The sequence below is a fragment of the Pristiophorus japonicus genome, chromosome 21 (genome assembly GCF_044704955.1).
Source record: "Pristiophorus japonicus isolate sPriJap1 chromosome 21, sPriJap1.hap1, whole genome shotgun sequence".
NCBI lineage: Eukaryota > Metazoa > Chordata > Chondrichthyes > Pristiophoridae > Pristiophorus > Pristiophorus japonicus.
Window position 1 is genome coordinate 35,253,916 of NC_091997.1, and position 13,320 is coordinate 35,267,235.

A 13,320-nucleotide genomic window follows, 5' to 3' on the forward strand; every position below is an offset into this window, starting at 1 on the left:
AGCGGGAGGAGGCCGCATGGCCCCTCGAGCCTGTTCCGCCATTCAATCAGATCACCATCGATGCCCTCACCCAACAACAATCTGCCCATCTCAGCGTTGAAATTTTCAATTGCCCCCCCCCCCCCCTCCGGCCTCAACAACTTTTTGGGGGAAAGAGTTCCAGATTCCCACTGCCCTGTGTGTGAAGAAGTGTTTCCTGACATCACCCCTGAACGGCCTGGCTCTAACTTTGAAGTTAAGCCCCTTGTTCTGGACTCCCCCCACCAGAGGGAACAGTTTCTCTCGATCGACCGTATCAACTCCTTAATATTCATCATAATTAGACAAAGCCTTTAATCATCATCTATACTCGAGAATTCTGAATACAAGCCCAGTCTCTGCAACCTGCCCTCATAATTTAACCCTTTTAGACCCTAATATTCTGGTGAATCTGCGCTGCTCCGACTCCTGAGGGGAGGGGCCCAGAACTGGACGCAGGAATGGCACACTGGATCTGACCCGAGCTTTATACAACCGTAGCATTAATTCCTGCCCTTTGTATTCCCGCTTCCTTGCGATGAAGGCCAGCATTCCATCAGCCTTTTTGATTATTTTTGTATCTGTCCACGAGCGTTTAGTGATTCCTGCACTTAGACCCGTAAATCTCTCTCTTCCCCCACAGATCTCAGCTTCTCGCCATTGAGAAAATGCTCTGGTTGATCTTAAGTTCAAAGAGGATGACCTCTCTTTTCCCCCCCCCCCCCAACATTAAACACACACTCCCAGAGTTTTTCCCGCTCGGTGAATCTGTCACTGCTGCCCTGCAATGATCTGCTCCCAATCCGCAGTGTTTACTGTGTCACCTATCTGCACTCCCACCGACCGCTAGCACTCTGATTCATCGGCCCTCTAAATATCTCCTTGTGTGGCCTGGTGCCGGCCTGATAGTGCCGTGGGCCCGTTTACTGCCGTTAAATGCACGTTGCGGTGTGTGTTGCACGCTGGCCCGGCTCATCGCCACCAGAGCACCTGGGGCCGACCGCTGCCCACTTCAATAAACCGCTGCCTCTGCCGGCAAGTGACCTTCAAACCTTGTTTCGCTACTCCAGGTCATAGTCAGCAAGGCGGCCATGATCGTCAACCAGCTGTCGAAGAAGGACGCTTCGTGCCGTGCGCTGGAGCAGTCCCCGCAGATGGTGGCGGCGGTTGTCCGCACCATGCAGAACACCAGTGACATGGAGACGGCGCGGTACGCAGCCGGGATCTTGCACAACTTCTCGCACCACCGCGACGGCATGCTCGCCATCTTCAAATCGGGCGGCATCCCAGCCTTGGTCCGCCTGTTGAGGTACGTTGGAGATTTAGCCGCTAACCCGCTCTCCCAGCTTTGTCTGAACCTGTTTCCTTCTCCCCTCTTTCTCCACCCCACCCCCGCCCCGTTCACTTTACCAAAAATACTCAATTATTGGGACACGTGGCTTTCTGCAGGTGTGAGCAGACGTGCACGCACGCGAGTGACTTGATAATGGCCCTGCTGATTCTCGGCCAACTGAACCATCGGTCTGACTTGAGTCTCTTGTGACTCGGTGCCATCCAAGCCAAGACTCTGGACCCTGGGACTGCCGGGGGGAGGGACTTTATATTCTGACTAATTGTCTTTTTATCCCTCCTGCGGGACTGTGACATGGAGGGGATGGGGGTCAGCTGTGTGGGTGGGTGTCCAGATGGGGCTGGTGTGATGGACCAGATGAACCCCCCTCCCCCGCCCGTACCATCCATTCCTTCCTGCAGCTTCCGCCCGCTGCAGAGGCGTGGCCACGGCCCAGCCCACCCTCTGCCCCTGGGAATTCCGCAGAGCTCAGCATTAAATCACAGCGTGAGCGGACGCTGGTTGAACCTCTAAACGTGCCGTTCGTTGGATGATTTGTGGGGGAAGGGGAGTGGCTTCCAAAACAAAGCCATGACTTGAATTATTTGTGCAATACGATCGAAATGACTGGCTCTGCTGTCAGACATTGGTCAGTGATTGCCCTCTGTATGTTGGAGACCAAACTCCCATTCTCCCAATTTACAGCCCAGACACAGGCCATTCGGCCCCACAGCTCCGTGCCTGGGTTTATGCTCCACACCAGCCCCCTCCCATCCCTCTCCATCTCACCCCATCACCATATCCTTCTATTCCTTTCTCCCTCATGTGTTTATCCAGCTTCCCCTTAAATGCATCGATACTATTCGCCTCAACCACTCCCTGTGGCAGCGAGTTCCACTTTCTCACCACTCTCTGGGTAAAGAAGTTGCTCCTGAGTTCCCCATTGGATTTCCGGGCAGGTTAACACTTCAGTGCAGTTTGATATTACTCCAGGTTGGTTGGTCCACAGCCCAGCCACTTGTCAACCCTCTCTGCACTAAACAGTGTGCTAGTTCCCATCCCAGAGAGCCCGAGGGTGCCCAACGGTGGGCAGTTTTGTGTCTGTGGGTGGACCTTCTCAACAGGCAAAGTTATTTCAGTTGAGAGCCTGCAAAATGGGAGAGCATTCTTGGGCAGGCCCTACGAAGGAAAGTCTGCAAACGACTGCAGCCAGCAGATTTCCGCTCCATTTAATGAAATATAATCTGCTTTATTCTGCTGCGATTCCGTCTCTAACATGCATTGATCTTTAATTGAAGTTTGGAGGAGTTTTGCAGCCTTGTTTGTTCAGTTGTCAATAATTCACTCTGCTCCAGTAAGCTAATAGATCAGTGACATCCTCGTCCTTAATTCCGGATTTCAGTTCTCTTCACCGTCGTGCCAGAGTCCTGTCACTTCCTCCAAGTGAAATGTTCGTCCTCCATCCAATGGTCGTCAGTCACACAACTGGCTTGAGTTTGCATTAGAGTCCTACAGAACAACAATTTGCATTTATATAGCGCCTTTAACATAGTAAAACATTCCAAGGCACTTCACAGGACTGTAATTGGACAAAAGTTTGACACCAAGCCACATGAGATATTAGAAACAGAAAATGCTGGAAATACTCATCCCTAATTGCCCTCAAAGGTGGTGGTGAACCATTGCAGTCTGTATGGTGAAGGTGCTCCCAGAGTGCTGTTAGGGAGGGAGTTCCAGGATTGTGACCCAGCGACGATGGAGGAACGGCCGATATATTTCCAAATCAGGATGGTGTGTGACTTGGAGGGGAACGTGGAGGTGGTGGTGTTCCCATGCGCCTGCTGCCCTTGTCCTTCTCTGTGGTAGAGGTCGTGGGTTTGGGAGGTGCTGCCGAAGAAGCCTTGGCGAGTTGCTGCAGTGCATCTTGTAGATGGTACACACTGCAGCCAGGGGGCACTGGTGGTGGAGGCAGTGAATGCTGAAGGTGGGGGATGGGGTGGCAATCTAGCGGGCTGCTTTGTCCTGGATGGTGTCGAGCTTCTTGTGTTGTTGGAGCTGCACTCATCCAGGCAAGTGGAGAGTATTCCATCACACTCCTGACTTGTGCCTTGTAGATAGTGGAAAGGCTTTGGGGAGTCAGGAGGTGAGACACTTGCCGCAGAATACCCAGCCTCTGACCTCTTGTTGCCACTGTATTTATGTGGCTGGTCCAGTTAAGTTTCTGGTCAATGGTGACCCCCAGGATGTTGATGGTGGAGGATTCGGTGATGGTAATGCCGTTGAATATCAAGGGACGGTGGTTAGACTCACTCTCGTTGGAGATAGTCATTGCCTGGCACTTGTATGGTGAGAATGTGACTCACCACTTATCAGCCTACAATGTTGCTGCATGCGGGCACGGACTGCTCCATTATCTGAGGAGTTTAGGATCTTTGACCTTGTTTTTGAATCCCTCTGCACCCTTTCCCCTCGTTATTTACTCCATTTTGAACACCTCTATCAAATCGCCTCTTAATCATCTCTGTTCAAAGGAGAACAACCCCAGCTTCTCCAGATGAAGTTTCTCATCTGTGGTACCATCTCCAAGGCCTTGGCATCTTTCCTAAAGTGCGGTGCCCAGAATTGGACACAATTCATAACTTTGTTCTGTACTCTCTGCCTCTATCTATAAAGCTCAGGATCCCGTATGCTGCTTAACAGCCTTCTCAACTTGTCCCGCCACCTTCGAAGATTTGTGTACATAGGTTTAGGCTTTTCCTGATGTGACCGTTTGTTTTCTAGCTCTCCCGTGGAGTCCATCTTGTTCTACGCCATCACCACCCTCCACAACCTGCTCCTGCACCAGGAGGGGGCGAAGATGGCTGTGCGTTTGGCCGACGGACTGCAGAAGATGGTTCCTCTGTTGAGGAAGAGCAACGTGAAGTTCCTCGCCATCACCACAGACTGCCTGCAGCTGCTGGCTTACGGGAACCAGGAGAGCAAGGTAAGCGATCTGGTGGGGGGGGTCTGTGGGCCTGGGGCCTAGAGCAGGGTGTCTGTGTGGGGGGGGCGGGGAGAGTCTGTGTTGGGCCTGGAGCAGGGGGTCTGTGTTGTGTGGTCGGGTGGGGGGGGGTCTGTGGTGGTGGTGGGGGGGGCGGGGGGGGAGTTGTCTGTGTTGTGTGGTCGGGTGGGGGGGGGGGGGAGGGGAAGGTGTCTGTGTTGTGTGGTAGTAGTGGGAGGGGGGGGGGGAAAGGTGTCTGTGGAGTGGGGGGGGGGGGAGATGGTGTCTGTTGTGTGGTGGAGTGTGTGGGGTGGGGGGGTGGTATTTGTTGTGGGGGTGAGGGGGGCTGTGGAGGGAAGGCGGGCTGGGACTGCGGTGAGCAGCAAGAGACACCCTGTTGTTTGCGGTGCTGGGGCTGGGCAGGGAGAGCCCCCTCCTGGTGAGTTGTACGGTTCCGGGGGCTGATCAGTGCCTGAGGATGAGGAGGAGCCTGGTCCACAAGGTGAGGGAAAAGTGTGATGTCATATTTATTGAGGCAAGGAAGGGAAATACAAATAATGAAGGTGTGCGGAACCAGGCATTTCGTCACTCGGTGTCGGTGAAGGTCATCGCAATGCACACAGGTGTGTAGACAATTGAAAGGTAGAAAGACTTGCATTTATATAGCGCCTTTGACCCGCTCAGGATGTCCAAAGCGCTGTACACCCAATGAAGTACTGAAGTTGAGGGATAAATATTGGCCCAGGTCGTCGTGGAGAACCCCCTTGCTTTTCTTGGGATCATGGGATCTTTTACGTCGACCAGCGGGGGCAAACCGGGCCTCAGTTTAATGTCTCATCCGAAAGACTGCCCCCTCTGACGGTGCGCCGCTCACTGTGTCTTGCCCCTCTGTCGCGCCGCTCCCTCTGTCCTGCCCCTCTGATGGTGCGGTGCTCCCTCTGTCCTGCCCCTCTGATGGTGCGGTGCTCCCTCTGTCCTGCCCCTCTGATGGTGCGGTGCTCCCTCTGTCCTGCCCCTCTGATGGTGCGGTGCTCCCTCTGTCCTGCCCCTCTGATGGTGCGCCGCTCCCTCTGTCTTGCCCGGATTGTGTTGGCCTCTAGTCTCGGGAGTGGGACTTGAACCCACGCCCTTCTGACTCCGGGGCTTGAGTGCTAACCACTGAGCCTAAACCTCTGCCTCTCTACCTCTCTCTCCTCCTTCAAGATGCTCCTTAAAACCGATATCTTTGACCAAGCTTTTGGTCCCCTGTGCTAATTTGTCTTTCTGCTGCTCGGTGTCAAATTATTTATCTCCAATACTCCTGTGAAGCGCTATGGGGAGTTTCACTATTGTAAAGGTGCTATATAAATACTTGTTGAGCCACAGCTGACACTGCAGTCTCTTATTATCGGGTGATGGGTGTACCCGTGCCCTATGAATTGGAACATCGTGTGTTATTTTGGGTGTCTGTGATTTGGAGTATGGTTGTTAGCCTGTGGTTTGGCAAGTGTAAGGTTGTAACCAGAGATTGTTTTTTGTTGTTTAGCTGATTATCCTGGCGAATGGAGGCCCAGCTGCCCTCGTTCATATCATGAGGACCTACGATTACGAGAAGCTGCTGTGGACCACGAGCCGTGTCCTGAAGGTCCTGTCTGTGTGTCCCAGCAACAAGCCCGCAATCGTGGAAGCTGGTACGTGAGCGCTCCATCCCGTCCCACCTTCTTTCGTGGCTGTTCTTTATCTCTCTTTAGTTTCCCGAACTGCGCATTTCCCTGCTTAATCTCCCCTGGGAAACTCCTGAGAAAAATTGCGGCGATTTTATCTTCTCTGGTTTTGTTCCAAACCGGGCTCCTGACAAATGACAGTGTACCCAGGATGCAGTGCGGCTCTGACACACGAATGTTCCATTCAAACTGTGCAACAGATGGGGTTGTTTCTGGGGTGCAGAGGATTGTGGGTAATGTAGCTGCCATTGGTGACCAATTGCCACAGGATTCACCCATCGGGCAACCAATGGCAAGGCGGTTGGAGCTGGGACGCCATGTGCTGAAACATCCCAGAATACGGCCCAACCAGAGTGAGTAGCTCTATACTAACCAGGACCACATGACTTCCCACCCCCCCCCCCCCCCCCCCCCCCCCCCCCCCAACACCCTTCCTCTCCCTGGAGCTGCAGACTCCTGTTGGGTGGGAGAGGGGCCTCCAAGGGTGAAGGACACCCTGCTGGGCCCAGGCCATTTTACATGTGCTGAGTGTCAGATTATTGGAGCCCGCCACCCGAGCTCAATTCTCCTGTGGCCTGGCCCCCCACCGTGGCTAGGCACCCCGGCCGTGGCCCAGCCCCTTGAGCCTGCTTCGCCATTCAATAAGATCCTGGCTGATCGGATCTTGGCCTCAACTCCACTTCCCTGCTCAATCCAATCCCCATAGCCCTTGACTCCCTTATCGTTCAAAAATCTGTCTCTACCTTAAATGTATTCAATGACCCAGCCTCAATAGCTCAACAATCGTCACTAATAAATCCAATGGGGAATTCAGGAAAAACTTCTTTACCCGGAGAGCGGTGAGAACGTGGAACTCGCTGCCACAGGGTTGAGGCGAATAGTATCGATGCATTTAAGGGGAAACTAGATAAACATTTGAGGAAGAAAGGAATAGAAGGATATGTTGGGGTGAGAATGAAGATCGAGTGGCATGGGTCAGGTGGGCCGAATGGCCTGTTTCTGTGCTGCAAACACTGCAGTTCTCGGCTGTAATCTCTCCTGTGTTGACCTGGTCGTGGGCCCAGCTGGAGACAGACATTCATGCAGGGCTGCTGGTTTCCATGGCCACGGAAGATGAAAAGCTGTTTTGCATTAGATGTTTTTCTGGATCAGTGAGCAGGGTCAGGTTACAGGGACTGTTTAACTGATGATGTCAGGGCTCCGAGCCTCTCACTCGGATTCCCGGCTCACAGACAGCTTTCACTGAATGGAGTTTGTTTCTCGTTGGACAGGTGGTATGCAGGCCCTAGGCTTCCACCTGGGCAGCCAGAGCCCTCGACTGGTCCAGAACTGCCTGTGGACGCTGAGGAACCTCTCCGACGCTGCGACCAAACAGGTGAGACCCTCTGACCCCCAGGTACTGCTCCCGAGAGAATCCAACATCACTGGCAAGGAAGCAGGGGCTCTTGTTTATATAAAATCCCAAAGCGCTTCCCAGCCGCTGCAGTGTATTTGGAAGTGTGGGCAGTTCGGTTAAAGGGGCAGGCCGCTGCCACTGGGTTACCAGGGTCAGCTCGACCGGGCCAATGACGCCCTCAAGGTGAGGGCCGCCGTTGTCAGGCTGACCCAAGAAGTCGGCCAACGAAATAAAATGGCGTCACGGAACGCGCATGGCTGCCCCTTTAAGGGGTGCATGTCAGCGCCCCATGAAGCAATTTCCCCCGCTGACTGCAATGGGTTCGACGTGTATGGCCTGGGGCGCTAACTGCTACCGCCAAATCGCCCCCAAAATCTCTCGGGTGCCCGCCCCTGGGCAACAAGGCCATTACAGCCCAATAGTGCCTCCCGGGGGCGCAAAATGGCAGTTCAGACCCCGAGACTTACTGGAGACCTAATGGAGGTCTTTACAATTATGAATGGGTTGGACAGGGTAGATGTAGAGAAAATGTTTCCACTTGTGGGGGATCCAAAACTAGGGGCCATAAATATAAGACAGTCGCTAATGAATCCAATGGGGAATTCAGGAGAAACGTCTTCACCCAGAGAGTGGTGCGAATGTGGAACTCGCTGCCACAGGGAGTGGTTGAGGTGAATAGTATTGATGCTTTCAAAAGGAAACTAGATGAGTACATGAGAGAGCAAGATATGGTGAGAGGCTGAGATGAGGCAAGTGGAATAGGCGGAGGTTTATGTGGAGTATAAGCCCCAGCACAGACGAGTTGGGTCGAATGGCCCGTTTCTGTGCTGTATAGTCTATATAATGGGTACGTTTGCTGTTTTGTCAGCGAGTGTAACTGGAATAGCAGCTGGTGTGGGTGTGAATTGTATGATCGCTAATCCAAGGTGTGGTGTTGTGCGCAGGAAGGGTTGGATCCGCTTCTCTCCACTCTGGTGCAGCTCCTGGCTTCCGATGACATCAACGTGTTGACCTGTGCCACTGGTATCCTCTCCAACCTCACCTGCAACAATGCCAGGAACAAGATGGCGGTGTGTCGGGTGGATGGCATCGAGGCGTTGGTCCACACAGTGTTGAGAGCGGGTGAGAAGGAGGACATCACCGAGCCGGCCGTCTGTGCCCTGCGCCACCTCACCAGCCGGCACCCCGAGGCTGAGATCGCCCAGAACAACGTGCGCGTCAACTATGGCATCCCCGCCGTGGTCAAACTGCTCAACCAGCCCTTCCACTGGCCCCTCATCAAGGTGAGGGGGCGTCGGCGTGGCATTTAACTGTGTGTGTGGTTTATGTGGCTCTGTGAGGCTTTCGCTGTCTCCCCTCTCTGTGCGTAGCCACGCTCATGCGCTGTTAGAGTTTTAGATGCTGGGGTTGCCAGAGACTGCGGAGCCCAAGCTGCTCACGCCGAGACGTGGATCTGTGTTTGGTAACCAAGCGAGTTTGGTGCTGTGTTCGAGCCCAGGAAATATCCCACTACAGGTTGAGGAACTGAATTGAATGAATCTGGGATTGTGAAAGCAGCTGAGGGAACGTGTTTGCTGATCTTGAGGGAAGGTAACCTGCCGCCCGGACTCTGGTCTACATGTGACTCCAGTCCCACACTGTTACTTTTAAAAATTCATTCCCGGGATGTTGGCGTCGCTGGCAAGGCCGGCATTTATTGCCCATCCCTAATTGCCCCTTGAGAAGGAGTTGGTGAGCCGCTGCCTTGAACCGCTGCAGTCCGTGTGGTGAAGGTGGTCCCACAGTGCTGTTAGGGAGGGAGTTCCAGGATTTTGACCCAGCAACGATGAAGGAACGGCCGATATATTTCCAAGTCAGGATGGTATGTGACTTGGAGGGGAACATGGAGGTGATGGCATTCCCATGTGCCTGCTGCCCTTGTCCTTCTAGGTGGTAGAGGTCGTGAGTTTGGGAGGTGCTACCGAAGAAGCCTTGGTGAGTTACTGCAGTGCATCTTGTAGATGATACACACTGCAGCCACAGTGCGCCGGTGGTGGAGGGAGTGAATGTTTAAGATGGGGGATGGGATAACGATCACGCGGGCTGCTTTGTCCTGGATGATGTCGAGCTTCTTGAGTGTTGTTGGAGCTGCCCTCATCCAGACAAGTGGTGAGTATTCCATCACACTCCTGACTTGTGCCTTGTTGATGGTGGAAAGCCTTTGGGGAGTCATGAGGTGAGACACTCACTGCAGAATACCCAACCTCTGACCTGCTCTTGTTGCCACAGTATTTATGTGGCTGGTCCATGGTGACCCCCAGGATATCGGGGGGGTGTCTGCACTGGACCACATGTGTATGTGTAACTCCTGATGTGAGCCGAGAGCGCGGCCTTGGCACCAGTACAAGGGGGGATGGAACGAGTGTGCATGGCGTGGTGAGGCGTGTCTTGTGCAAGGGGGCGTCAGCCTCATGCTCGGCGTCTGTCTGTCTCCCCAGTAATGTAATTTGGATCGATTTTAATCCCCCAGGCTACAGTCGGACTGGTCCGGAACTTGGCGCTGTGCCCTGCGAATCACACTCCTCTCCGCGAGAGCGGCGTCATTCCCCAACTCGTCAAGCTCCTCGTGAAATCTCACCAGGACACGCAGCGGCAAGTCTCTGGAGGTGGACAGCAGCAATACATGGTATGTAGAAAGTAGCTCCAGATACAGTGTGTCACCCCCTCCTCCCCCCAGTGTGCTCGCGCTTAAGCAGTCCTGAAGTCTTTGGACTGAATTTTAAATTGAACAGATGAAAAAAGTGTCAATGTGCGGAGAGAGGACTCAGTTGTGATGCCTCCATTGGTTGAACACCCACAATTAAAATGGCCCCTTTCCACGCGATCTTGAGAAGCCACTGGTGTTTGTAGAACTGTTGCCCCAGCGTGAGTTGGCACCTTTGGTGGGGGGGGGGTATTGAAATAAATAGCCTGTGCCTTGCGTACACTGGGCGCCTGTGATTGGCCGCGTCTGTACTGACCTATGACCTGTGACCCGGCAGGACGGAGTGCGGATGGACGAGATCGTGGAAGGCTGCACTGGCGCGCTGCACATTCTCGCTCGCGATCCCATGAACCGGATGAACATCACAAATCTTCAGACCATCCCCCTCTTCGTCCAGGTAAGCTGCCCCTTTTATCCTCTTCCTCAATCCTTGCATCCAGACGGGATGTGGGAAGTGCCTGAAAGAATGAACTTGCATTTATAGAGCGCCTTTCACATCCTCGCGATATGCCAAAATGCTTTACAGTCACAGAAGTACTTTTGAATTGTATTCAGGGGACTGCACATTTCTCGACATCTCCACGTGACAAACTAAACCATCCCGCTTTCTGTCATTAAAATTCAAGTATAACTCCATATAAGGAGAATTGAATTGACTTCTCCCTCATCAATAACTTTTTCGTTTTCCTTCCTTATTTTTCCTTAGGCCGGTCTAACTCCCCTACTTTATCGTATTGATGGTTTCACTCCCGTCACACATAATTGCTATTCTACCAAGTGAAACTTTGATTATAAGTCTGTCTTTGACTGGTACGGAGAGGCACTGAATCAATCTCCTGCTTCTGCACAAACCACGCAATGTTTATCCAGAGTAAACTGTCTTTCCCCACGCTGTTATCAAATGATTCCGTGGCAATCTTTAATTAAAGCTCTGAAAATTCTGAAAATAGCTGTTGCAATTTCAGCCCTGGCTCACTGGCCCAGTGATACTTTACACTGACTTAAAGTGCGAGGCTCAACGGGTAATGGTTAACATTGACTCAATATAATGTTCGTCGAGGTCAAGACAAGTTTGGTTAACCCTTTCCTTACACCTATGAGGGGCCGAGATAAAATGGATGGGAAGGACCTATTTCCTTTAGCAGAGAGCCAAGTAACCGGGGGCGTAGATTGAAAGTCATTGCTAGAAGTTTTAGCGGGGAGTTGAGAGCTTTTTTCACCCAGAGGGTGGTGGGGGTCTGAAAATCACGGCCTGAAAGGGTGGTAGAGGCAGAAACCCTTATCACATTTAAAAAGTACTTGTATATACATTGAAGTGCTGTAACCTACAGGACTACAGACGGAGAGCTGGAAACTGGGATTAGGCTGGATAGCTCTTTGTTGGCCGTCGTGTACATGATGGGCCGAATGGCCTCCTGTATGGTAAACCGATGATTGTATGAATGCTAATTGCTATCTGGTGAATCCCACTGCAAGCTGGGCGAGAGTACTGAGGGGGCAGGATTGGCCTCCACCTCACGGTCAAACAACTTGCTGCTGGGCCGATCTTCAGACATGCGTGGGATGGCCGAGAGGTGTTGGACGGACTGGATTGTGAGACAAGCTCGGGGTCGGGAGAGAAGTGAAGGGACTTTCTGTCGAGGGAATAAAATATCTCTGAAGCCGCTCAACCTTTATCTCACAATAAGGAAGTTTATATATTTTTGGTTGCGTATTCTGCTAACGATGCTGTTCTTGTCCCGCAGCTCCTGTACTCTCCCGTGGAAAACATCCAGCGTGTCGCTGCTGGGGTGCTGTGTGAACTCGCACAAGATCGCGAAGCAGCAGAGATGATCGACCAGGAGGGGGCCACAGCTCCTCTCACTGACATGTTACACTCCATGAACGAGGGCATCGGTAAGTGATGGGCAGATTCTGCGTGCCCACCTCCGAGGCCCCCGCCCCCATCTCGCTCGGAGCACTCTTGGCGACCTCCCCCATCTCTCTTGGCGACCTCCCCCATCTCTCTTGGTGACCCCCCCCATCTCTCTTGGTGACCCCCCCATCTCTCTTGGTGACCCCCCCATCTCTCTTGGTGACCCCCCCATCTCTCTTGGTGACCCCCCCATCTCTCTTGGTGACCCCCCCATCTCTCTTGGTGACCCCCCCATCTCTCTTGGTGACCCCCCCATCTCTCTTGGTGACCCCCCCATCTCTCTTGGTGACCCCCCCATCTCTCTTGGTGACCCCCCCATCTCTCTTGGTGACCCCCCCATCTCTCTTGGTGACCCCCCCATCTCTCTTGGTGACCCCCCCATCTCTCTTGGTGACCCCCCCATCTCTCTTGGTGACCCCCCCATCTCTCTTGGTGACCCCCCATCTCTCTTGGTGACCCCCCATCTCTCTTGGTGACCCCCCCATCTCTCTTGGTGACCCCCCCATCTCTCTTGGTGACCCCCCCCATCTCTCTTGGTGACCCCCCCCATCTCTCTTGGTGACCCCCCCCATCTCTCTTGGTGACCCCCCCCATCTCTCTTGGTGACCCCCCCCATCTCTCTTGGTGACCCCCCCCATCTCTCTTGGTGACCCCCCCCATCTCTCTTGGTGACCCCCCCCATCTCTCTTGGTGACCCCCCCATCTCTCTTGGTGACCCCCCCATCTCTCTTGGTGACCCCCCCATCTCTCTTGGTGACCCCCCCATCTCTCTTGGTGACCCCCCCATCTCTCTTGGTGACCTCCCCCATCTCTCTTGGTGACCCCCCCATCTCTCTTGGTGACCCCCCCATCTCTCTTGGTGACCCCCCCATCTCTCTTGGTGACCCCCCCCGTCTCTCTTGGTGACCCCCCCCCGTCTCTCTTGGTGACCCCCCTCCCCCCGTCTCTCTTGGTGACCCCTCCCCCGTCTCTCTTGGTGACCCCCCCCCGTCTCTCTTGGTGACCCCCCCCGTCTCTCTCGGTGACCTCCCCCCCACCCCTCCCCCCATCTCTATTGGTGACCCCCCCCCCTTTTCTCTTGGTGACCTCCCCCCCGCCCTTCTCTCTTGGTGACCTCCCCCCCGCCCTTCTCTCTTGGTGACCTCCCCCTCGCCCTTCTCTCTTGGTGACCCCCCCACCCCCCCCTTCTCTCTTGGTGACCCCCCCACCCCCCCCTTCTCTCTTGGTGACCCTCC

The 13,320-nt window shown here is 53.8% G+C and overlaps 1 protein-coding gene across 2 annotated transcripts in view; it reads left to right on the forward strand.

Moving 5' to 3' along the window:
• The window catches only part of LOC139233933 (catenin beta-1-like), a 62,360-nt gene that overhangs the window by 36,791 nt on the left and 12,249 nt on the right, over positions 1 to 13,320 (forward strand). For both annotated transcript variants that reach the window (XM_070864617.1, XM_070864616.1), the window contains exons 4-11: positions 1,089 to 1,327; positions 4,130 to 4,331; positions 5,854 to 5,998; positions 7,303 to 7,406; positions 8,372 to 8,710; positions 9,937 to 10,092; positions 10,448 to 10,567; positions 11,916 to 12,066. In XM_070864617.1, the coding sequence (XP_070720718.1) occupies positions 1,089 to 1,327; positions 4,130 to 4,331; positions 5,854 to 5,998; positions 7,303 to 7,406; positions 8,372 to 8,710; positions 9,937 to 10,092; positions 10,448 to 10,567; positions 11,916 to 12,066 (1,456 nt within the window). The remainder of the gene's footprint in view (positions 1 to 1,088; positions 1,328 to 4,129; positions 4,332 to 5,853; positions 5,999 to 7,302; positions 7,407 to 8,371; positions 8,711 to 9,936; positions 10,093 to 10,447; positions 10,568 to 11,915; positions 12,067 to 13,320) is intronic.